This window comes from Castor canadensis, chromosome 5 (assembly GCF_047511655.1).
Source record: "Castor canadensis chromosome 5, mCasCan1.hap1v2, whole genome shotgun sequence".
Taxonomy (NCBI): Eukaryota; Metazoa; Chordata; class Mammalia; order Rodentia; family Castoridae; genus Castor; species Castor canadensis.
Window position 1 is genome coordinate 72006903 of NC_133390.1, and position 23805 is coordinate 72030707.

General features: G+C 43.3%; 1 protein-coding gene and 1 non-coding gene across 24 annotated transcripts in view; one reads left to right on the plus strand and one right to left on the minus strand.

Annotated features, from left to right (window-relative positions):
• The window catches only part of Kalrn (kalirin RhoGEF kinase), a 660017-nt gene that overhangs the window by 189447 nt on the left and 446765 nt on the right, over positions 1–23805 (plus strand). For all 23 annotated transcript variants that reach the window (XM_074073308.1, XM_074073309.1, XM_074073319.1 and 20 more), the window contains exon 3: positions 4048–4162. In XM_074073308.1, the coding sequence (XP_073929409.1) occupies positions 4048–4162 (115 nt within the window). The remainder of the gene's footprint in view (positions 1–4047; positions 4163–23805) is intronic.
• LOC141423733 (small nucleolar RNA SNORA51) lies at positions 9984–10115 on the minus strand. The gene has a single exon (XR_012448552.1). It is a non-coding gene; the product is annotated as a small nucleolar RNA SNORA51 (small nucleolar RNA).

Below are 23805 nucleotides of genomic sequence, written 5' to 3' on the forward strand. Positions count from 1 at the left end.
AAAGTGATGTGCCAAGAAAGCAATCAGGGATAAGCAGGCTGGAACTTTCCAGGCAGGATGGAGGGGCTGGGGTGTGCAGCTCACTCCCATGTGCCCATGTGAGCCATGCAGCCTGAGTGAGCCTGATTCATCCATACCTGAAATGTCAGGAGTTTCTGGGCTTAGGGAACATTGCTTTTCCATGCCTGGGAAGGTCACGAGGGTTCCAGAGAATAATGACTGGCTGCATCTAATAAAGAAAAAAAAAAGGAGACACCATACATCTGAGCTTTCAAGAAACAAAACACAAAACCAAAACAAAATAAAGAAACGTCAAATTAAATAATAAAGTGTAACATTCCTTTCTAAGAAGAAAAGAGGAAAGCAAGGAAGGTGGTAGGCAGAGAAACAGATCATTAGTTATGTCCCCTGCTAGTGCTCCAGCTTTGGCCAGGTGAAAGGAAAGTGCCACTATGGCAGTGGACATCTGGATTAAGCCAGGACAGCCCAACCACTTCTGCTTGGGGGCATGTTGAGACAGCAGCTATGACTGTCCCTCAGTGTGCCTCCATTGTTCCTGCCCTGCCCCATCCTTCTCATTCCATCATTCACAGCCCACTGGTTCCCTGGCCTCTCTGGCTTCCTTCATGCTGCTTCCAACTCCCACTCACAGCCCCCATTGTCCTTTCTATCTATCCTTCTCCTGCAGGTTACCTTCCACCCCTAGGATCTTCATGTGCATATGCACCCTGCTTTTGACCACCTTCTGATGATTCCTCTGCCTCCATATCCCCCATCAACATCATTTTCCATTGTTCCCAAGGAAACTCCATGCCACTGAGACACAGTTCTTTGTACCCTGCAGTCAAGTGTCTCAAAGTGTGTTCCATAGTCTCAAAAGAGCTTCAGAAAAAAAAAAAGGGAAAGGAATTCTGCTCTCAGATAAATTTTGGAAATTCTTCATACTAAAGCACCCCTCAGATCCACACCCCTAGACTTGGAGCATCCATTAAAGTACATTAACATTTTAATGCTGTAGAAAGTCCTACAATAAACAACTTTATCTTTGTTTGGCCCACTGGGGGCTAGACTCCTCCCCTGTACCCAATCTGAGGCTGTTATATCCATTGTTGATGTTTCTCAACTACAGAATAACCTCAATCCCTTAAAAAAATAAACAACAACAAAACTCTGTGTGTGTGTGTGCTTGTGCACATGCATGTTTGTGTGTGTGCATGTATCCATTAAAATCTTGCAGGGCTATTATCACATGTACCAAACTTTTGGTATGCTTTCCAAGATGCATCCTCCCACCGTCTACCCCCCTTCTAAAATTCCCTAATCTGCTTGCTCTGACTGGAGCTGGACAGGTCCTGGGAATGTGAGCACCATTCTTCCTCCACTTCAATCAAAGAAGCATCAGCATCTCCCACTTTTGGCCTTTCCTCCTTCCTAAGCCCTGCCCTGTCTCCACAAAAGGAGGGATCATTGCCATTTCTAGAACACCTAAGCATCCCCTCTCCCTCTTTATTCTCTGCATTCCTATCCTATTGGTCCTAGCACCAAGGCCTTGTACAAGTAGGTGAATACCATGCACAAGTGATGGGCATTGTTAAAGATCATGCCACCATCTCTGGTACTTTTTCAAAACATGGCTACTTTTTTCTCTCACCCTCGGGGATCTACCTCCATAATGCACATTGACTTTAGCAGGGAATCTCATTCTTCATCTTTGCTTATCACCCTCTAATTCCAATATTCATGTCAATTACCAATCAAATGCTGTAGCTTCATGGCAATTCAGTCTCATGAGCACCAGAGTCTTCCCTTTCCCTACTGTGGTCGTTCATGATCTTGACTCCTGATGTCTGTCTGTGGTTCCGTTCTCTTATCTTTGACTCTCTCTGATATCTTCTTGTCAGAAGGCAGAGGACAGTTGCCTGAGGACCCCTCTTCTCTGGAATCTCTTGATCCAACAGGACATTTCACCACCCTCCCTAGGCTCTTCTCATGCATATGTGCTCTACCTCTGTTCTGCAGTCACAGAAGTTGAAGCCCAGCACCTTGACCAATACTCTCAATGCTTATCTTACTGGGAAGCTCTCTAAGGAAGCTCTCTAATGATGGTTCTGTGCCTCACTCCTCAGTACCCAAAGCCTACCTTGACCCTGACAGGTGATCTCCTCTCCTAGTTCATCTGAAAATCAGTATCCCTCAGGCAGGCTGAGATCTCCCTGTCCATGCATTATCTTTTTTCCCACCCTCTTGAGTTATGTAGCCTGCCTCAGAGAAAGGGGTAGCCTTCCCTCACAGCCATCCTGAGGCCTTGCTCCAACCATTGTTCCCCTTTTCCAGTGTAAAGATTCTCCTCTCTGCTCACTCCTCCTCTTCTTACAGTTTTAGGTCTTTTTCATTCTGAAAAATACAGGGCTTGATCCTACTGTCACCTCTTGCTTCCTTATCTACAATTCCTGAAAGAAGGTGGTTATACTTGCCCAGGCTTTCATTCCTCACTCCCCATCCCCACCATCCAGAGCCTTTCCCAGCCATGATTCTGAAACTCCTGTCTCCAAGGTCAGTTGGCTCCAGCTGGGCAGAGCTGTTAGTGTCAACCAACCAGTCCTCCAAAACGCCTGATCACCTTTTCTAGTCAGAGCCTCCACTCCCCTATAAAGTGTTTGTGAGGGTCAGGAAGAAAAAACAACAGCTGTGTCAAGAAAATACCGAGTGAAAATGCTTAGGGTGATGAGCAAGCCCAGAGTTTTTAGAACACTTCTGTTCAACTCCCTGTTCCCTTTTCCTCATGTGGATGGCAGATGAGATGAGGGTGGTCAGTATAAAGAACCAGGATTCACGGTATGGAAATTCTAGAATACAGTTGGGGATTGGTGACTCGGAGCTACATCTATACAAATCAGCCTGTCTGAGTGCAGTGGTCATGCTCAGTGGTCTTGATCTTGTTTGATCCTTTCCTCCCTGCAGCCTCCCTGTTTCCTTCTCAGGGAGTCCTGGATTGTTTGCCAAGCCTCTGTCCAGCTGTGTGGCTTCAACTGAGAATCAGAGAGAAATGTTACTCCTGAGCTCACTCTTGGGAGGGGCCTGAGTAGCTCTGCCTTCCTTGTAAGAGATCCTTCTCTAGAGGCCTGAGCTAATGTTAGGCTTCTTTCTAGCACTGCTATGCTCATGCCAATTGACCCCTCCTCCCTCTCTTATCAGGTCTCCATGGGTCTGAGGAAGTCAGTGACTGCCTAAGATGCAGGTGGGAGTCTGTGTCATGAGGCAGAGGTATCCTTTGTGTAAAAGCCAGCGCCCTGTAGGAATATACCACCACCCCTCAGCTTCATCCCTTCTGAGAAACTTGGAAATTAGGAAATCATTGCTTCCTAATTGTAGTGTCTATTAATGAATAAATTTTTAAATCATATAATAAAGTAAATAGAAAGTTTGGAAAATAGAGGAAAGAAAAAGCAACCATCTAGAATCCTTTCCTTCTGATAGCAATAGTGATCATTATTTTGGTACACTCTTTCCAGCTTTTTTTCATGTGATATTAAGAAAATATATGTAATCCTAGAGTATATGTGCATTTGTAGTGATCAAGACCTTGAACACCCTTATTTCTGATATGATTGGTGTGCTCCTCCAGTGGGAGTGACAGGAGGCACTTCAGGCAGGTGGGCAGGCAGGGGTGGCTTTTGGTCTGGGTAGAAAACTCTTGATGTCTTTTCTTATTTGTTTGTTTACTGGTTACTGGGCTTTGAACTCGGGGTCTCAAGATTTCGAGGCAGGCATTCTACCACTTCAGCCAAAGTGCTTCCCTAGGTTTCATCTCATTGGTCCTTGGAATAGCCCTGTAATGTGCCACTGTCATTTTCATCTGACCTTTACAGTTAAGGCAGGAGAGACCTCAGAAGACTTACCCAACATCATACCTGGCACCGACATTCAGACCCACTGGTCCTAAGCAGTAACCAATTTCTGTGGACACTATCTTGCTGCCTGTTATTCCGATAGATAGGATTCTTTTTCCTCTGTGTCTGACTTTCCTCCTCCTCTTGCTCCCTACAGGGGGCCGTGATAAGCGAGGCGGACCCATCCTGACCTTCCCTGCTCGCAGCAATCATGACAGAATAAGACAGGAAGACCTGCGGAAACTTGTGACGTATTTGGCCAGCGTGCCAAGGTAAGGTGAAGGGGAATGGCCTGCAAGGGAGGGGAGCTGGGCTGATGCCAGTGAGTTAGAAAAAGGCTTCATTAGAATCCTTGGAGTAGATTCTAATTATTCCTGGAACATCATCACCCATTGTTTATCTCATTCTTATTGTTCCTGCTAGGATTTGTGTGAATGAAATGGGAGCTGGCAGTGGGAACTGGGGCAGAGGTGAGGGTCCCAGGCTAAATGCAACAGGAGACAATGTGGCCTGGGGCAGAGGGATGGGAAGCTGCTGTTTACATTTGTGGAATGGGAACTCTGGTTGATCCCACTCTGGTTTGCATAAGGGGTTATTTTCAGACTCTCTGGCTATGAATAGATTTGTGGTGCTTGGAGTTTGGGGTAAATAGCTCCACTTATGCCATTCAGCTAGAGTTGCCTTTGATTCAACTTAGGACCTGCATTTTCAGTGGGGATAATATCTCCCACAAGAGTGTGTGTGTGTGTGTGTGTGTGTGTGTGTGTGTGTGTGTGTGTGAAAAATCAGTTCTTGGGGAAGCATGTGATTCTTACATTTGTATATATTAAGCACAGATATATACACACTACATGTGTGGTATTAAAATTTTATGGAGTGGAGAGATTAGGAGGAAATAGTCTAAAAAGCTCTTTCAGATTGAGAAACACTGTCCAGGTGGTACTGGCCACTGAGGTGGGTAGTGGAGAACATGCCAAAGGCATGGTTTATATGTTGGACAAAGGAGTTAGGCAGACTAGTTAGAGAGTTATAGAATGTGAAAGCCGAAAGAGACCTTAGGAGCAATCTGTGCAAATACCTATCATGGTCTGTATAGGAAATGAGCTGACATGGGACATGAGTGGCTTGCAAGAGTTGGTGGTAGAGCTTGCCTGGAATTCACCCCTGCTAACTCCAGCCCTGATGCTCTCTACCCATTCTTGCTGTCAGCCAGCAAGGACTCTGCCCTCTGTCTTTAAGTGGGGCTGAAGTCTATGAAGTCTTTGTTGTGGTAGGTAAGAGGTGGAGCCTTGGGCTTTCGGAACTTTCGTCTTGTCTTGTGCATTTCATAGGAGAATTAGTAAATTACACAGATAAGCTATATGTTCAGCTCTGCCTTTGCAAGGAGACTCGGGATAATTTTTGAAAGTGCTGATTAAGTTTTTGAAGCAGGTGTCAAGTGAGGCAAGCACTGCATTTTAGAGAGCTACAGGGGAGAAAAATTTAAAGGGATTGGCGGATGGTGATGGGCAGGTGGTAAAGGGGATTTTAAGAGTAGCTATCAAATGCTTGGAAGGATGTTGAATGGAACGGGAGCCCGGGAGAGCTCCAAGCAGAAAGTGTGAGCAAACAAATGTCCAAATGTGCCTTAAAAAAAAAAGATATCCACTCAGGACCCCCCAAAAAAGATAAAGGGTCTTAAGCCCCAGTGAAAGGGATTTGGATTATATCTGAAAGAGAACTTCTGAACTTTGAGTGACAATGAACTGAAGAAGAAAAGATTTTTTTTCCAGAAGTCTTTATAGAGAAGAAATATTCCCATCTGTTTCAGAGGCAAGGAGATGGACTAAATAACCCATGATTGATCTAGGTAATTTGGCAATTTAGTCATCTGGGGGCTGAGCAGTTTTAAAAAGTACCTTCCCCAAGTACATTACTAACAGGCATGAAACCAGACACTCTCTACACCAATTTACAAGAGAAGTTTTCATGGGAACCCATGATGGACTCTCAGTCATTTTAAAGCCAGAAGAAATTGGAATCCTAGGAGATTTGAAGGGTACATTTTTCTTCCTTGTGTGTTCATTACATACCTGCAGCATTTAATACAGGCTCATCTTTTCTGTAGAATAAAAGGGGAGTTAGAAGAATGCTTTTCTTCCTTCTGACTGCAAAGCAAAGATTGGGACAAATGGATTGGAAGCAATTAAAAAAGAAAAGATTTCTTCTGGGTGAAGAGGAATGAAACCCAAGAGGGGCTGAGAGTAAGGTCATGAAAACAAAGGAGAGACAGTACATTATCACAGAAGGCACATATTACTTGCAGGCTCTCTGCTTCTGAGATGCAGTCATGGCATTGCATCCTGTGTGCCTGAGAAGAAAGACATGCTGGCAGGTAGGCAGCAGGAATGCTGTTGTTACCTTCAGTAGGAAGAATTTTTCTGTGATAACCTATTGCCTTCCTCCCAAGGGACTTTACTGGGAGTGTGAGTACCTGATTGGCTTCAGAGACTGCCAACTAGTCATGTCCACCAGTCACTTGCGAATTCTGTTGGCTGCCAGTTTACACATGACAACTCACAGAAACAGAATCCATAACAGAATTATTCTAAACACAATGCAGTTTGTTAGGAAATCTGAAGAACTTAGTGGACCACTCTTATGTCCAGCCATGGCTTTGGGAGAGAAGGATAACTTTGAAAATGAACAGCTAGATTAGGTGGATGAGTCTGATGAAAAGAAATTGTTCATCCTGGGTCATGACCAGGATGATAAAAGGAGAGGCTTTTGTTTAGAAATGGAGTATTTACTGCAGAGTGGTGTGATCAAGTCTGTAGGTGACATTTGATACTCATTTATTCATGAACTTATTTATTATTTAACAAATATTTAGAGCCTCTGTGTGCCAGGCAGATTGAGGATTCATGACAAACAGGAAGATATACTTTGAGGAAGTTAGATGAAACCTGGATAGCCAAACCCAGTCCAAACCAGTAACAGTAAAAGCAGTAGAGGATGTGAGTGTAAAGGTCTCATGGGACATGAACCAGCCAGCAGAATACAAACTAGCAAGGAAAAGTGAGTGATGAAAGAGGTTCTTGGAATCTAAGGAATCAGCCTGCATGATGGCTATTTTTTGATACAGTTCTACAATAAATGAACAAATAATTGTGATAATTTAGAACAAATAGGAAGAAGTAGTTCTATGATCTGATGTGTAGGGCAGGCCACATCAGGACCACTGCATTCAACTCTGCAACATCCCACTTGCCACCCCCAGAGAACAGAGAGAATGCTGTCAGAGGAGCAGCACTACAACCATGTCTCTGCAATAAGGAATGAGGGCTGTTTGCTGGCAGGCATAAAGATGAAGAGAAAAGTCTTCTGACTTCTGATGTCAGTAGAGCTGTCCCCCAGAAGGAGGGATAGTCATGGTCTCTGTTGCATCCCTGTGTAGAAGGTAGTGATCAGGACTCAGAAGTGAAGAAAGAACCTGCCCACCTGACACAGCTGTCTGGAAGCAGCATAACTGCCTCTGGTTGGGTCATTGGAGACTGGATGACCTTCTGTTAGGGAGAGTTGGAAGTGAGAAGAAGCAATTTCTAAGACTCTTTCCTGCCCTGAACTCTAGGTTACTGTGATACTGGGAAAAAGCTACATCATAAAATCCAGGACCTCAAAATAAAATATTATCTTCACAACCAACAGGCCCACCCCTTCTTTCACTCTTAAATAACTTAAGGCTTAAAATCTTGTCTTCACCTTCAATGCTAAGGAGAAACTGCTTTTTAGTCTGTTTGGATTCTGGGTGGAAATTTGGGGCATTACCTGGGACAGGTATCACACTGAGTTGTAAGAGTTTGAGTCAGTACTAAAATTATTCTTTCAGGTCCGCCTCACCCTGAGATGAGTCCCTTCAACTTTCCCTGTCTTGCTTCTGATGAGTTTGGGCATGCATACCCTGGGTTCTTTCTAGGCCTTCTAGTATCTTGTTCTAGGGAATTGTAGAATACTGAAGAGGAAAAGATTTTAAAGCTTTTCTAATTTGACTTCCCCTCCATTCACTCAATTCAACAAATATCTGTTAAGTGCCTCCTGTGAGCCAGGTCCTAGATAGGGATCTTGATAGATTCTCATGTTATCTCTTCTGTCACCCATCCTATACTTACCTAGATTTTTTTTTAAATCCTTCTGGTTTGCTATCTGCTTGTGGTTACTTGTGTGTAAAATGAGAAGAAAAGAAATTCTCAGATACAATCAGCTGATGAATGTCCCTAGAAGTTGAGAGACAGGATCAAAAGTCCATTCCAGGAGTAAATAAGTGCCTAAGCATAGGCCACAGTGTGGAATGTTGGGAGCTGACCATAGGCTTGAAGTGGGAATTCCTAAGTAGTACATCTAGTGCAGAATCCTGAGTGATTTTTATTGCACTGACTTCCTTTCATCATCACTGTTACTCTGATTTGCCACAAGCATCTTTTTACTGTTCTTAATGGCATCAATTTCTGTGCCATACTGCTACTTGACTCTGCTCTGAGTGGTGCTGCCAAGATGTTGAGTGTTCTGTCAAGGAATGCAGGTGTCATATCCCTGAGAAAAGATGACAAGAAATTAGGAGGGGTTATTCTTTAATGCCAATCAAACCAAGGTGCCTTTATTTTTGGCTTATTATTTGATAACATTTGCTCTTGTTCTACTGACTCCAGGAAAAGGTAAATTGGGCATAAAGCCAGAACTGTCTTTGTGCCGTATCATAAATAAATAAATAAATAAATAAATAAATAAATAAGAAGCAGAGAGAGGTGGAAAGACAGTTAAGTGAAAAGGAAGTGGAAACTGCAAGGGTTTCCTCCCACTGTCTTCAGCATGAGAGCCAGAGCTATCCAAGCTGTCATCATCAAATGTGTTTTGCTGTAAGGACCTGTCGAGATGTGCTGTTGGTACTCTGCCCTTTGTTCTGGGACCATCAATTAAAGTCCTTGAGGATGCAAGGGGGAACCAAGGTGATGGAAGCACCAGGAAAAGGACCAATGAGAACACTGAGGTCACATTATCACATTTACATTTGCCTAAAACTTGCACCTTCAAAAATCCAGTTTAAATTTATTTTGTTGCCTGTTATAATGCCTATAATGTTTCCACATTTTATTCACACTTCTCAGCAACACTAGTTAAGTGTCTCTGTTGTTAACTGAACGTAACACCAGCTGCAAAGACCAAAAAGTGTTCTACTTACCTAGCTCAGGAACATAAAATCACAATAGTAAGTGCCACTATTAGTTATCTCTCCCTTAGACTCCCACCAACTTTTGCAGAAGAGGATGGAGAGGCATCTTAGTATAGAAAGAACACACTGGGCTTCTCATCCCATCTACACCACTTTGCAGTTGGGAAACATGTGGTCACTCAACCTGGGTAGTTTGAGAAGACTCTAACTGAAGGGTGGTTTTTAAAGACAGGGGCTGGTACAGGGAAAGCAGCAAGGTTTGGAACACCAGGTTTCATGAGCTTTCTAAGCTGTCAAGGCAGGGTGAGGATGAGATCCTTCAAGTAGGGAGAGAGGATTGCTGTGTGAGAGGCACTAGACAGGTGTAGTGGGCATCAGGGAGAGCTCCTGGGGACTCCCTGGCAGGGGTAGGGGACTTGATATCCTGGCCTCACTCTTCTTTCTTCTCTGGTCTCCTGTCATTGATTTTTTTTTTTTTGGCACACCTGGGGTTTAAATTCAGGGCCTCATGCTCTACCTCTTGAGCCACTCTGCCAGTCTTTTTTTGCATTGGATATTTTCAAGATAGGGTCTCGTAAACTATTTGCCAGGACTGGCCTCAAACTGTGATCTTCCTGATGTCTGCTTCCTGAGTAACTAACTAGGATTATAGGCATGATCCACCAATGCCTGGCCCTGTCATTGTATTTTTGATAGCTGAGTATACCCAGAAGCCAGATGACAGGTAAGCCTGCTGTTGTGGTCCATGTGGTGGGCTTCTCATAGCCCTGAGAGGTGGTAGGTGGATAAGAATGAATAAAGAGGTACAAATGGAAGATATTTGGCACAGGGTAAGACCTTGGGCATATTAATCAATATTTCTGAGTACAGTATTCTAATTTTTCCCTCTGTGTCTCCCCATTCACAATACAGATGAGGCACAGGGCCTGGGCTGAGGTGTGTATGGAATAGTTTTACTTTGCCTCCTCTTTCTATACAGACAGTGTAAGAACACACCCTGTGGTAAGCATCAGAAGGTCATATTCTAATTTTTAACTTGGGAAAAGAACATCCATCTTACAGGGTTTTTTGGAGAAATCATCTGTTGTATCCTGGGGAACTCAGGAATGTAATAGTAGTGATAATAACAAAAATGGAATATATACATACATATATATACACACAGAGCAATATTCGCTACATAAGAAGGAAAAGATATAATGTACATGAAAGTTGCAAAGCAGGATAAACACTTGTCAGCTCACTCTAACTTTATAGGCAGAGCTTCACCTCCGCACTTGACACTGCCTAGGGCTTCTTCTCCCCTCCCCCAGAAGTAACCACTATTTGAAGTTTACTATGTTATCTTTCTCTTGCCTTTTTTGATATAGTTAACCACATGTTTTCATAAACAATATATTGTTTAGTTTTGTTTTTTAGCTTTAAAAATGATATCCAACCATATGCAGTTTTCGTTCTTTCATTTTCTTTCTTTCTTTCTTTTTTTTTCTGAGATAGGCTGGCCTCTAACTCATGAGCCTCCTCACTCAACCTCCCTAGTCCTGGGATTACAGGAATGCCCCACCATGCTCTGCTCCATATGTGGCTTTCTATGACTGGCTTTTTTGAACTATTGTGATAGGCAACAACATGTGTAACTCTTCACCCCCTAATTTTGAATGAAAAAGAAGCTTCATTGTTGATTCTCAGGGCTCATGACCAAATTATTAATAGAAGATTAATGAAGTACTAAAGTGGCTCTTGAGAAACTCCTCTTTGTAACTCAAATGAGGAAAGTCAATCAGGATTACTTTTCTTAGTAGTTGGGAATAGATGTCATAATTGATATTGCTATCCAAGAACAAGTGAAATCATTTTCGATTTATTGATTGCTATTAAGTAAATAAAGAATGTCTAGTGCTTACACAGTGCCAGGAACACCATACATTCAGGCAATGTTAGCTCATTTCTCCTCCTGTGTTGAGGGAATCTGGCTTGTGCATCAACATGAGCAGCACCTGAGGTAGGTGCGGAAATGCAGGGTGGAGCCTCACCATGTGGACTCACAGCATCTGTCATCTCCAGCATTTTTGTTAACTAGAGATGAGGAGTCTTCAAAAGGGACATGCTTCACACAGAGGTGTGAGCATGAAGAGAGTGCTATTAGAAGTGCAAGGGGTAGGAGCAGTCCAGACAGAGGGAAAGGCTCAGAGAAAGGGCAGGGTGAGGTAGGAGAGATCAGAGGGTTTTCAACTTGAGTTCCCAATACCCAGGAAGGTCTTTTGAGAGTGGCTGGGAATGTGGCAGAAAGGAATGGGGGAATTCCCTGGGTCCAGTTAGGAAGTTTTACTGATAGACAATGAAGAGCTTTTCAGCAGGAGAATGACAAAGTTGCACTTTTGTTCTGGCAGCCGAACGAAAGATGGGATGAAGAAGGCTAAGAAGTGAGAACTCAATTACAGGAATGTAGGTTGAAGATAATAAAATGGCTGGCATTTATTTGTCACTTACTAGATCAGTTCTAGGCACTACTACAAGTATTTTACATACATTAACTTAATTCTCACAGCACATTGAGCTGGGTATTATTTATTCCTATTTTACTTATAAAGAAACTAAGCCTCTGGGAGGTTAAGTAGCAGTTGGTATAGTTTGAAGCTAAATGGTCCAGCACCAGAGCTTGAGCTTTTACCTACTGAAGAAACAAGGAGATCAGAGTAAAGGATGTCTGGCAGTGGTGAGAGAGTACAGGAGTCTAATTTGTGTAGTGAGAAAGTGGACTCTGAAGGATGGGATAGTACTGGATTGGGACTAAAAAAAAAGAGAAGAGGGAGGTAAGGAGATGAGAGGAAGACAGTTGTTAACAGTGGTGTGCAGACACCACCTGTGCTTTACACCTGCTTCCCCAGTGGTTCTCCTGGGAACCTAGGTGAAGGTTGCTACAGGCAGGAAATACAGATCGTGATTGCCTCCAATCTGGGTGTCTGCTGGCCTGTGCAGTCACACGACTGTGGAGAGGGTAGGGTGGGGGTATTTTAAGTTTCTTCCCGGCACTTGTGTTTAGTTTTAGACAAGCAAACTCTGCTTATTTATGCTGTGGATTACACTCAATTGTGATTTAGTTATCAAATTGTACTGAGAGATATAGAGGAAAAAAACCAAAAGCAATTAAGACCTTATTACTTATTTAACCATAAATAGAATGCCGTCACTCGCAGGGACTCTAGACATAAAGCCTGGATTAGCAAGGTGGGATTAACAGGGTGTATTCTGGTGATGGTCATCCTGCTCTTTTCCTCAGGTCTAAGCTCTTTCCTCTTTCTTCCTTCTGTATTGCTCTGGTGTCAGGAGCAGTTCTGGGATTAGTAGTCAACTAATGTACATTTTGAGGTTCGTTTACTCCCATGGTTGTTCCATTGCTGTAGGACTTGCCTGATGGGGTTGAGGGGCTAGAGGTGCTCCAGGGAAGACAGTGAAAAGAAACAGGTTGTGGGGAGAAGGGGAAGATGCAGGCACAATGCTTCAAGTGCAGAGAGGCAGCATTTAAGATTCCCTGGGGAATGATAACCCTGGCAATCAGAGGTGGAAAACATTTGGCCATAAAGTAACCATAAGGAGCAGTCCTGGTTATTAAAAGGACCAGTAAATACCTTTAGGAGATAAATCAAAGGCCCAGCCCAGGATGAAAAGAGTACTAGCAAAAGGGGGTGTCAAAGTAGAAGGAACTTTGGGTATAGCTGTTGACCCAATGGAGTGGAACTGCAGACTCGCAGAGTGGGTTTGAGGTACTGACACCTGGAAATGATCAGAGCCTTCCAGCCTGGAAGAGAGGACTCCAGGGGCCTTACTCTCCACCTTCTGTGAGGAGCAATGCACATGCTTGCTAACAAATTTCCTCATCTGTAAAATAGGCATAAAGATACCATCAGCCACAATGGGAATGAGGGTTACCTGAGGTGACATGTAGGAAGCACCACTTCAGTACTCCACACGCAGAAGGGATTGTTGACAAGTGACAGTTTGTCTTGCCTTGCTGTACTTGAGAGTAGGGACTTTGTTTTGTCATTTAACTTTCATTGTCCCTCATACTGCTTTGTCAAAGTTAGGATTAGAGTTATGCAAGTTTAATATTAGAGCCAGTAGCTATAGTAGTAAAGCTGTAGGACCAGTAACATTTAGAAGGCTTATAATAAATATTGATTGAATGAATATATATGCCTAATAGTCTTGCTTATCTTTTAAATTAGAAAAATATTGCCAGGTGTGGGTAGCTTATACCTGTAATCCCAGCTACTTGAGAGGCTGAGATTGGAGAGATCATGGTTCAAGGCCAGCCCATACAAATAGTTTTCAAGATCCCATCTCCAAAATAACTAGAGCAAAATGAACTGGAGGTATGGCTCAAGTGATAGAGCACCTGCTTTGCAAGCACAAAGACCTGAGTTCAAACCCCAGTCCCACAAAAAATGTTTTTATTGTAGATAATAAGTGCAAAAAATGTGAAGTCTTTTTGAATAGCACTTATAAATCTAGAAATAATAAAAATTAATATATTGGCATATTTCTTTCCTGTCATTTTTAGAACTTTTAAAAAACACAATTGAATCATATAATTTATTCAATTTTTCTTCTTTCCATTTAGCATTATATTCTAAGGGTATTTTCATAACATTAAAATTTGCATCTCAGACATATTATATTTTAATTAACCTTAACATCAGACACCTTAGTGATTTTCAAAACTTCACTATTGTAAATAATCATCTTTATATATAAACCATTATACATAAACTACATCTTAAGTGGTTTCCTTGGGATAGATTTTTGGCAATCATGGACAATTTTTTAAGGCTCATGAAACAAATCACCAATATTTTTTTTCAAATTTCTCAATGTATACTCCCAGTTTATCTTGCCTTTGACTTCAGTTCTTTACATTTCCTCAAATTTAAGTTTATTTGCTTGTCATTGCCCAGGAACCATTGTCAAAACCTTGTTACTACCTTCATCAAAAAACCCCTAACTTTAGGGTTGTTCTAGTCCCACTTTCAGTCTATTGAAAGTGTATTCTTTTCCTAATAAATGTTACTATGACTTTCACTGCAAAAAAAGAAAATCTAATTTTCGATGCTGCATATTCACCTAAACCTGATCCTGGCTGTGAAAAGACTAAAGGAATTGGTTAGGGCTTTGGAGTCTCCCAGGCTAGGATTCTTTTTACTTCCCTAAATTAATGCAGTCCTTTATTGAGGAACACACATCAGTGTTTAGAGCCAATAGGATATCTAGAAAGGGCTTGGTGGTTGTATCTTTGGTGTACCTTTAGTTTTCCCTCTATATGTATTCCAACTTCTTGGTTGGTTGTGCAGTCAGTCAGTCCCTGGCTTCGTTCAACATGACTGTTACTTCCTCTCTGTGCCCAGCAGTCTATCTGACCTCCATCAGGAGAGTTAGACCTCCTGGGAGTTTGTCTCTGGGCAGCAATGTCAAATGAGTCTCTACAGCTTAGGTGTGGCCATTTAATTTCTCTTTTAGGTTGCTGGAGTCCATAGCTCACCAAGAGTAGGCTGATTAGGCAGCTGAAGTGTCTGGTGTCACCTTGATTAGGTAAACTTCATTGTGTCAAGTGAAATAAGATCTGATGCATTCAGGCTTTTCTGAAGTTCATGCTAGGTAATCAGGATGATTTAAATATAACTGGGATTTATTTGCCTGGGATGTTGGAAATAAGGGAGTTCCTTGAATATAGATGCTGGGAGATAGCCTAGCACTGGGGAAAAAAGATACGTTTTCATTTGATGGGTTCCACACTGGGGGCTATTTCTCCATTCCCCCATTATGGGATCATTTTTAGCATATTTTGCATTTCTCTCTTCATTTGGCATTGGTTAGGTTCTGCAGTGTGCCCTTCATTGGTGTTTGGATTGAGTATATTTTCAGGCATAAATTAGATACTGATGCTTCACGTCAGGAGTAGTTTTGTGTAGAGGCTCTTTATGGCAATTTAGGTATGCTGCCACCAAGTGGTAGAACACCTCAGCTCAGCTACCTAAGGAGAAATGGGTGAGTTGTCAGAGGCTCCAAATAGTAATATCTGTCCTCTTATTAAATCTTGTACTTTCCAGCTTTACTTTTAATTTTTTTATTGAAGCACTAAAATTTAAGTAACTATAAGCAGCAATTATTATTCCTCAACTACAAGGTAAGCTTACTACGAGCTTTCTCAGAGGACTATAGTAAACACTAAATAAAACATTGTTTATGAACATAGATAGCCTAGATATGCAAAAATTGCCAGGTGAAACTGGGAATTTTATAATGATTTTTTTTGAAAAACACCTAAATAATGTGGCATGACTATAATGATTCTTACATTCCTTTTATAAAAATCAAATCTTTTGAAAAATAAAAGAAAAATTGCCCCCTTCCCCCATCCTATTGGTTTTTCTTAGTTTTAGGTAAAGTTGAAGTAACAGTGCCCCAAGCATAATTATTTCATGGAGCTCCCACTGTCTCACTCATGGTTTTCATCAGCCATAAATGTTAAAGATAAAAAGTCTCAATTTGTCTTTTTGAGCCTTTCCTTTCCAACCACTATTTTTCCTCTCTTAACATAGAAGATGAGAACATAAGATAAATACTGCTGCCCTGGACTTTCTGTTGTTGAGAGTGTGTTAGACCCCTCAAGCCCCAGTGGCGACTGTTCTTTACTGAAAGGTGATATTTCCCCTCACCTTCACCACCTATCCCATCACTTCTGGGATTGCTTTAGATGAGAAAATTTCTTCAGAAGTTCTATCTTAACCATCCAGCATGACCCAAGAAAAGCAAATAACTTGAACAAAATTTGAAAAAGAGCTTATCATCTAGTGAGCAGGGGCTGGTGAGGAGCTTGGATTGTCCTCAGGGCATTCTCTCTGGTAGGGAGTCAACCTCTGGAGAGTAGGAAGGGTGACTCTGATTGCTTGCCTCTCTGAGTTTGCAGAACTGCTTTATAAGTTGGCAGAATTCAGTTAAGACTCGAAGCTCCCTGAAGGGAAAGGCAGGACCTCACCCCCAGACTAGTTGGGGCCAATGCCAGGGAGCTTTTTTCAGGCATGAAGTCTCTGAGACCAGACTGAGGCCTCCTTCAGGATATCCTTTCCTCTGTAAGGGGCTGTCCCCATAAACTCATGTCTGAGAGGGAACTGAGCCCCCTGCTGGGAGGAAACATGCAGGGGTACCAGGGAATAGGACTGGACCTTCTCATCAAGGAGGTGTGTTTCTGTTTCTAAACTGAGCCAGAATGACAGCCAGTTCTCCTGGAACCCAGACAGGAGCACTCTGTCAGCCATGGTGACTCAGCAAGGACAAATATGTTTCCGGGTAACTTACTGACAAATCCAAGTGTGTGTCCTTGATGGCCACCCCCCCACACCCCTGTCCTCTTGCCTTTTCTCCCAGAGCTGCCTCCTCTCCCACCCCCTCTTGTTCTAGGTCACTTGAGAACCAGACTGGGTTTGAGAGCTGCTCAAAAACCCTAACATGGGAGTATCTTTCTCCCTCTTGTCTCTCAGACTGTTCTGTCCCCAGCCAGAATTTTATTATCTGTTCCCATCCTAGTCATTCGTGGGCTAGTTTTGGCCCAGTGCCTGAGGCAAGGTCTGAACCTGGTGCTAACATGCCCCACCCTGATTCCCTGCTGGAAGAAAATGTCCTTGATCTCTAGCCTGGGCCACTTTCCTCTGCAGAAAATTCAGGCTTCCAGCTCACCAGATGAAGAGAAACTCCTGGTTGTGGACTTTGAGGAGGGCAAGGCGTTCCTCATCCTTGTCCAGCAATGACCATGATGGAGTACTCCATTAGGATGATGGCAAATGGGTCCAGATTTAATTCTGTGGGTACACAGCACAGTCATTTAGTTATCACACACACTAACCCATCATTTAACCCATGGTCAAATGATCCTTTGGCTTTTTCAGATGCAGACATGTCAATTTCCATACACATACCCCTCTTGAACCCACCCTTTGCCACCTTCCCTTCCTGGCCAGATGCTCCAGACTTCTAGGAGCAATAGTTCAGAGTCCAAGAGTTTCCAGGGCAGTCTTCTCTTAGCTATAGTAGCTTCTTTCCAATCTATGCCCCAGGCCACCTGGCTCAACCAGTGATATTCTTCTTCTGTAAATAGAGGTTATTTCAGAGTCTAGGAGGCAGTGAGATGACTCATTGACATCAAACACATCCAAGCTCACCCTTCTGAGCACTTCCTCTTTGGAAGGCTGCACACTTTTACCCATTTCTGCTGTCCCCATGCTACCAGTCCTTGAACTGAGAGCTCCTTTCTGTTGTGGCATGTTCTTTCGATTATCTGCAGGATGGCAAATCTTTGTCTTTTCCGAGCATGCTTCATTTTAAAAAGTGTTTTTGTTTAAAGGCAGCATTGGAGATAGTATGTGGGTACAGAGGTCTCACTGTGTGAGTTTAGATCTCTGGATTGGTTACTTTATGACCATATTTGGGAATGTTGGGTATAACCTTGGGGCCTGGGTCTGTGCTATTTAATACTTCATCATGCCCTGTCCATAGAAAGAAAAGACAAGTGGCCACATCCCTGCTCTTGGCATTTGTAATCAGAGGGTCTTTGTTTGTTTAATAGCCTTTTCTGGGTGGAATTAGGTAGCAGGCTTTAGAGAGATGGAAAACACCAACCTTTGTCATTTGGTCACTACTTCGGGCTTCCCTGTGTATCTGATTAGGACCAGAGTTGAATTTGCTTTTGGCACACTTGAGGGTGGAACTGGCAAGAAGGAATTCCCAAGACCTGGAAATGGGCAAACAAACATCTAAACCTTACCTCTAATACTACTGAGCCATGGCCAAGTATCATCACAGGGAGGATTTAAACACATTGAGCCCAACCACAATTAGTCAAAGGAAGACTTATTGTTCAGATTTAGGGTAAAACACTACATTGTACTGCCCTACCTCCTCCGCTAGTCTTGGCATCAGAAGTCAGAAGTGCAGAGGCAAAAGATGGGCTTTACATGTGTAGAAAAGACACTAACCCTTTAGAATAATAATGACCTGGGTAAATACGACAAAAGCCTAAAACAAATGTCTGGATGAGTTATCCTGGGTTCTGAGGTGACCTTGATGGCTGCTGAATCACATCCCAACCTAACACTATTTGATGGTGGACTGTCCCTGTAACCCAATGGAGAGAGCTAGGTGGTAGTGGTGGGCAAAGAAGTCCCTCCCACCTTTGTCTCTCCCCCACCCCTCCACCTTTGGACATCTAGTCATGGGCAAATGAATAGCTAAACCTCCCCACCATGAAGGATGAGTTTGAGAACTGAGAGAAAACATTCATTCTCAACAGTATTCCCTAGAAAGTGGCTCATTTCTCCAGGAGGCAGGGCCTCCTCCAGTGTTCTTTTTACTACTTCTGATTATACCAATTAGAAAGCTCAAACCAGGTGCTAATATGTTCTTAACACTTTTCTTTAACACCTGCTGATTTCTGGTTGTTTAAGAAACCAGGGTATGGCCTGGTTTGGGGCAATCAGCAGAGAACTGCAAATATTAGAATAGAAATGAGAGCAGAAAGCAGGTTAGGAGGATCAGGAGATCCTACAGCCAGAGGCTTTTCTTGATCAGAGGATGGCAAAGAATTCCAACACACATTGGACAGGGGAAGCATTTTCTCCTCAGAACTCTAGGGACCTTTCTTTTACCTCAAATTCAACAGAGAATCTATCTCCTGAAAAGATTTAAGAGAGCATGGTTGCAGCACAGTGCTAAGCAAAGTTTAAAGTGGGTTCCTTCTCCTAGTCACTGCTCATGGTGCACAGCCTCCAGATGTTACATTCTATCCAGGAGTCATGGGTAAGATTTCTACAGATTCCCCCTCCACCTTGTCCTGCTCTGTTAGTCCTGTCTGCACCTGCAGGATGAGGGTGGTATCATGCATAGCCCATGCTGCTCTCATTTATGGGGAGTCTGTTTTTGTTTGTTTATTTATTTTGTTTTGTTGGGGGATTCCTTGACACACCTTGTCTTTCCTCTCTGGCACCCACTCCCCAGTGACCAGTGAGGTTTCTATTCCAGTGTTGAATTTGTCCTGATCCCTGGACAACTTAGTGAATAGGTCTTATTTGAAAGTTAATTCTGCTCCCTCCTGGTCCAAGCACTGGGCCTTCCTGGGCACCCACACTGCTAACATCCTACAAACCACAACTCATGCCAGCTGAAGCAGCCCCAGCACCCTAAGGAGGTAGGGAGAAGCTCTGGTCTGCTGGAGTGGAGCTGAGCTCTGCTCTGCTACCTGCCATCATCAGGATGGATCCAGGTTGTATTTATTGCAAGTTCTATTTCAAGTGAGAATCTACCAGATATTAATAGGAACAGGGTAAATTTCAGGGGCATCACAGGAGCTGGGACAAACAGGTTGGGCCATCTCTCAGCTGCTAGAGCTGCGTGGAGGCCATGAGCAGGACAGCCTTATTCCTGAATTGAGGGTTTAGTGCTCATACAAGATACACTGGATCTCCAAACCAGATTATTGGACTCCTGCTTCTTCAAGGGAGAGTTGCTTCCTATCAGTTCCTGCATACTCTTGGCTTAAGAAAAGACCTACAATGAAGCCACTTAAGGTTTCCCAAGCCTCTGAGATTTAGAGCTCTGATCCATGTGTGTCTGCTGGTCACCTCTGTTATTACTGAACTTCACTATTTCTGCCTCCCACCTAGGGCAGGAGCTGCCAGCACACACACACTCTTTCAGCGTTGCACAGACTATCCTCTCTGCCTCTGAGTTCTTTTTCCAGTGTTTCTTTAGCTAGTTTCTTCTCATTGTTTAGGTCACTACTTAAAAGTCAGCAACTCAAGTGGCTGGTCCTGACCACCTGACAAGTTCCTAAGATTTATCATAACTTGCATTTATTCTCTAAAGTTACTGTCTTATGTTAGATCCCCATTTCCCAATATTGAGCCAGCTTCAAAGTCAATGCTCAATGAATGTTTCTTGGATGAATAAATGAACAGATAATATGATATGTTTAAGTGATACTGTATTATTTGTGAAGCATCTTTATAACTAGGTTCTGCTTTTATTTTTTGGTGGTGGTGATTCTGGGATTTGAACTCAGGGCCTTGAGCTTGCTAGGTAAGCACTCTACCACTTGAGCCATTCCCCTAGTCCAGATTCTCCTTTTGAAGCCATACAAATCTTTGTAGGGATGCAGAGATTGACCACCCAGAGCTTGGCCATAGTTACCCACATGTGATAATTGCCTTGCCTGGTAAGCACAAAGTTATGGTGACACATAGGAAGAACCCTTATCCCAGTGGGGAGGGGATGTGGGTGGGAGGAAATGGATTGGTAAGAGAGGACTTCCTGGAAGAAGCGGTTTATGAGTTGAGCTTTGAAATATGATTACTTCTCCAGGCAAAGATGGGATTGGAGTGGGAAAGCACAAAGCGTAGAGGGATGAGAGGGCAAGTCTAATGAAGGAATGAACCTATTAAGTGGTTGGGAGAGGCAGGAATAATGTTTTCTGTTTTAGTGAAGCAGTGATCATTCTGACAGAGATTAGGGGAGAAGGCAGGGAAGAAGGGAAGGAGGTATTAGGATCCAGTTTTTTGGTTAGATGATCATGAGAAGTATCTAGGGTGATTCACTAATGTGGCAAGGGTAGAATCCAGGAAGACAATGTAGGCTTTACTTGGATAGGGACATAAAAAGGAGTCTAGAAAGCAGGGATTGGGAGGTGAGAGGTGAGTAAGTGGCCCTTAGCCCCCTGAAAGCTGACTATGCCCAGGGTGAAGCCCTGGTCTGTGTTGTCACTGGCAGGTGCTCAGCTCTGCTATCCAGGTCCCAGAGTGACTTTTCCTTGAGGTGTTAATATCCTAATCCTCACCTCTCCCTCCATGCTGATGACATTCAGTGTTCCAATGTGTGAAACAGGGATGATTATGGCAGCTAAGACAGAAGCAAAGCCAAGGCCAACAGATGGGTCATCTAAGTGTGTGAACAGTCAGGGAGTGGACTGACAGAGGGTTTAAACCCTCTGGCACAATAGCAATTGTGCCAGATAAAACCATTTTCAGGGATTGGGTTCAATAGTGAGCTTCTAAATTGTGATGTCTGCTAAGCAGAGGCCATGTATGAAAAGAGTCAGTTATCACATGCTTATTCATTCATTCCTCACCCACCTTCCTGCAGAGGCCCTTCACACCTGAATCCATCAGTCCTGGAGCCAGCCCTCACATAGTTCACAGTCCATTTCACCAAGAGATGACTCTGGGGGCATCAGATATGGGCAGAACCTAAGAGGCTCCTAGAGAGGTACCCAAGACTTGCTCATAAGTTTGAGATCAGGCTGCCAGGTCAGGCATATGATGAGCACAGACTCCATTATGATTTCATGACAATTTAGAAGTAGAGGGGGAAGCTCAGGAAAGCAGATCTTCAGTAGCATCTGATTGAACACAATTAGCTACACTGGGGAGGGCCACCACTATGCCTTTCAGGGAAAGCCTCCTTAGGCAAGCCATGGAGAGCTCAGTCTTTAGACCCAGAGGTACTTCCTCCAAGGGCACAAATCTGCCCAAGCCTACATTAGGAATAAATGACTCTGTTCTTCAGTATGTGAGTACATGAGGCTACCAAGAGAGAAACTCCCTAGCTTTGGACAGGCTCCTAGACAGCTTGCTTGTTGGTTCACCTTGCAAATGCTGTTCTGACTGTATTTCATTATTCTGTGTGATACAGTTGTGTATTACCTGCTATTTGTTAATGCATATCCTAATGTATGTATATGTTCAGTATTTTTTCCCTTTTTTTTTTTTTTTGAGGTACTGGGGATTGAACTCAGGGCTTTGAGCTTGCTAAGGAGGTGCTCTACCACTTGAACTACTCCCTCAGCTCCACATCTTAATATCTGATTTAGGCAAATAGAATGTTTCTCATTAAATTCTCACAATCTCACAAACCACAGAGAGGAAGTGTTGTCTGTGGAGCATGAGAGAAGACTCCTAGGCCTCCTCCCAGAACAATTTTAATCAGAATATTTGAATGTCATCCTCCAAATCAGCACTTTAAAATAAGCATCCTAGGTGATAATGAAAGTCACTAAAGTTTGAGAAGCATTGGCATAAAGTGGTGAAAATGCTTTTTAAGGATATGTCTTGCTTGCTAAGTGAAAACAGCCCCATTGACATTTAATGAACAAAAGAGTAAATGGTCAGGAATTGAGTACAAAAACAGCTGATCAGTCATCTGGCCATTCAACATGTACATTTATGACTTCTGGGCCCCAGAGCCCCAGAAAGTCTATGAAATGGTTCGTGGCTCAGTTTGAAGGGACTGTAATTTATCATGCAGGGTGAGAAGCTGGCCAAGAGATCCCAAGGGAGTCCAAACCCTAGCTGGAAAGTAGTGGGACAGGGATGGAGCCCAGGCATAGAGCAGTGGTCTCCTTTTCCCTCTTCTAGAGGAGTGGGAAGTGAAGATGGCCAGTCTTTCTCCTTTCCCCTTCTGAATGATGTCAAGCCATATTCTCCAAACTCCACCTTCCTATGTGCTCATCCTCACCATGCACAATGCAAAATTATGCTCCTAAAAATTTGATTTATGCTAAAACAGTGTTTAAGAGGTAAATTATCTAAAGGGAAAGGAGGGGCTACCTGTTAGTTATATTTCAGTATAAATTGGTTTGCTGAAACTGCCCTGCTGATCACACCCCAGTGAGAGGAGAGGAGACTGGGAGTGGGAGCCTTGGGGAGAGGCAGGCTGCAGAGCGGTATGGGGCTCAGGTAGCCCAGGAGCACTGAGCAGATGCTGGCAACTTCTGGAGTAAGGGGTAGAGATGGAAGTGCTCATAAGCAGCCTCTGCTGACTTGCCATTTCCTTTTAATCATCCCACAGATCAGCTAGGACAACTGTGTCCCTGCCCCCCACCTCCACTGTACCTGTCCTGACACCTGGGATCACAGCTTCTTAGATGCCAAATGCAGTGCTTCTGCTCTCACTAATGAGCTACATCCCTGTGGCTTTGCAGCATTCAATACTGTTGTCCTCCTGTGGTTCTTCTCCTCCCTGTTTCCACTACCTCACTCCTCTCCTGGTCCTCTTACCTCTGTGTTTTGTCCTCAGGCTCATCTGCTTTCTTCTCTTTTCTCTTAAATATTGATATTCCTGCCACTTCCATCCTTGACTCAGGGCTATCTCCCTCTCCCTCTCTCTGATTTCTGTTGGGTGACTTCATCTACTTCTGTGCACATCAGCTTGTGCCTGTTCATGGATTTACTCACTCAGTCAGTGACAGGCACTGTATGGTTCCCAAATCAAAATTTCCAGTCCAAGTTTCTCTGTTAATTTCCAGGACATATATCAAATTGCTTTCAAGATTTCATTTATGTATGAATTATATCATTTATATTTATGTCATTATCTCTAACATATAATAAAAATAACCCTCTTGGGTTTGTTTTTGAGATAGGGATTTAGGAGCAAATGATTTATTAAGGGCCTGCTTTCCATGAAAAACTTGGGAGTGAGAGAAACAGAGTAGGGAAGGAGAAGGACCAAGCAAGGATGTGGGCTTAGGAGGTCTAGCTATAGCCTCACTGGGGGCCTGGGCAGGCTCTGAGCTTTCATCACACTTCTGAATCACTCTTCCACAAGGGAAAATAAGTACCAGGCATTGAAACCTGTGTAAGGCACTGGCCAGCCCTATAACTGCCTAGC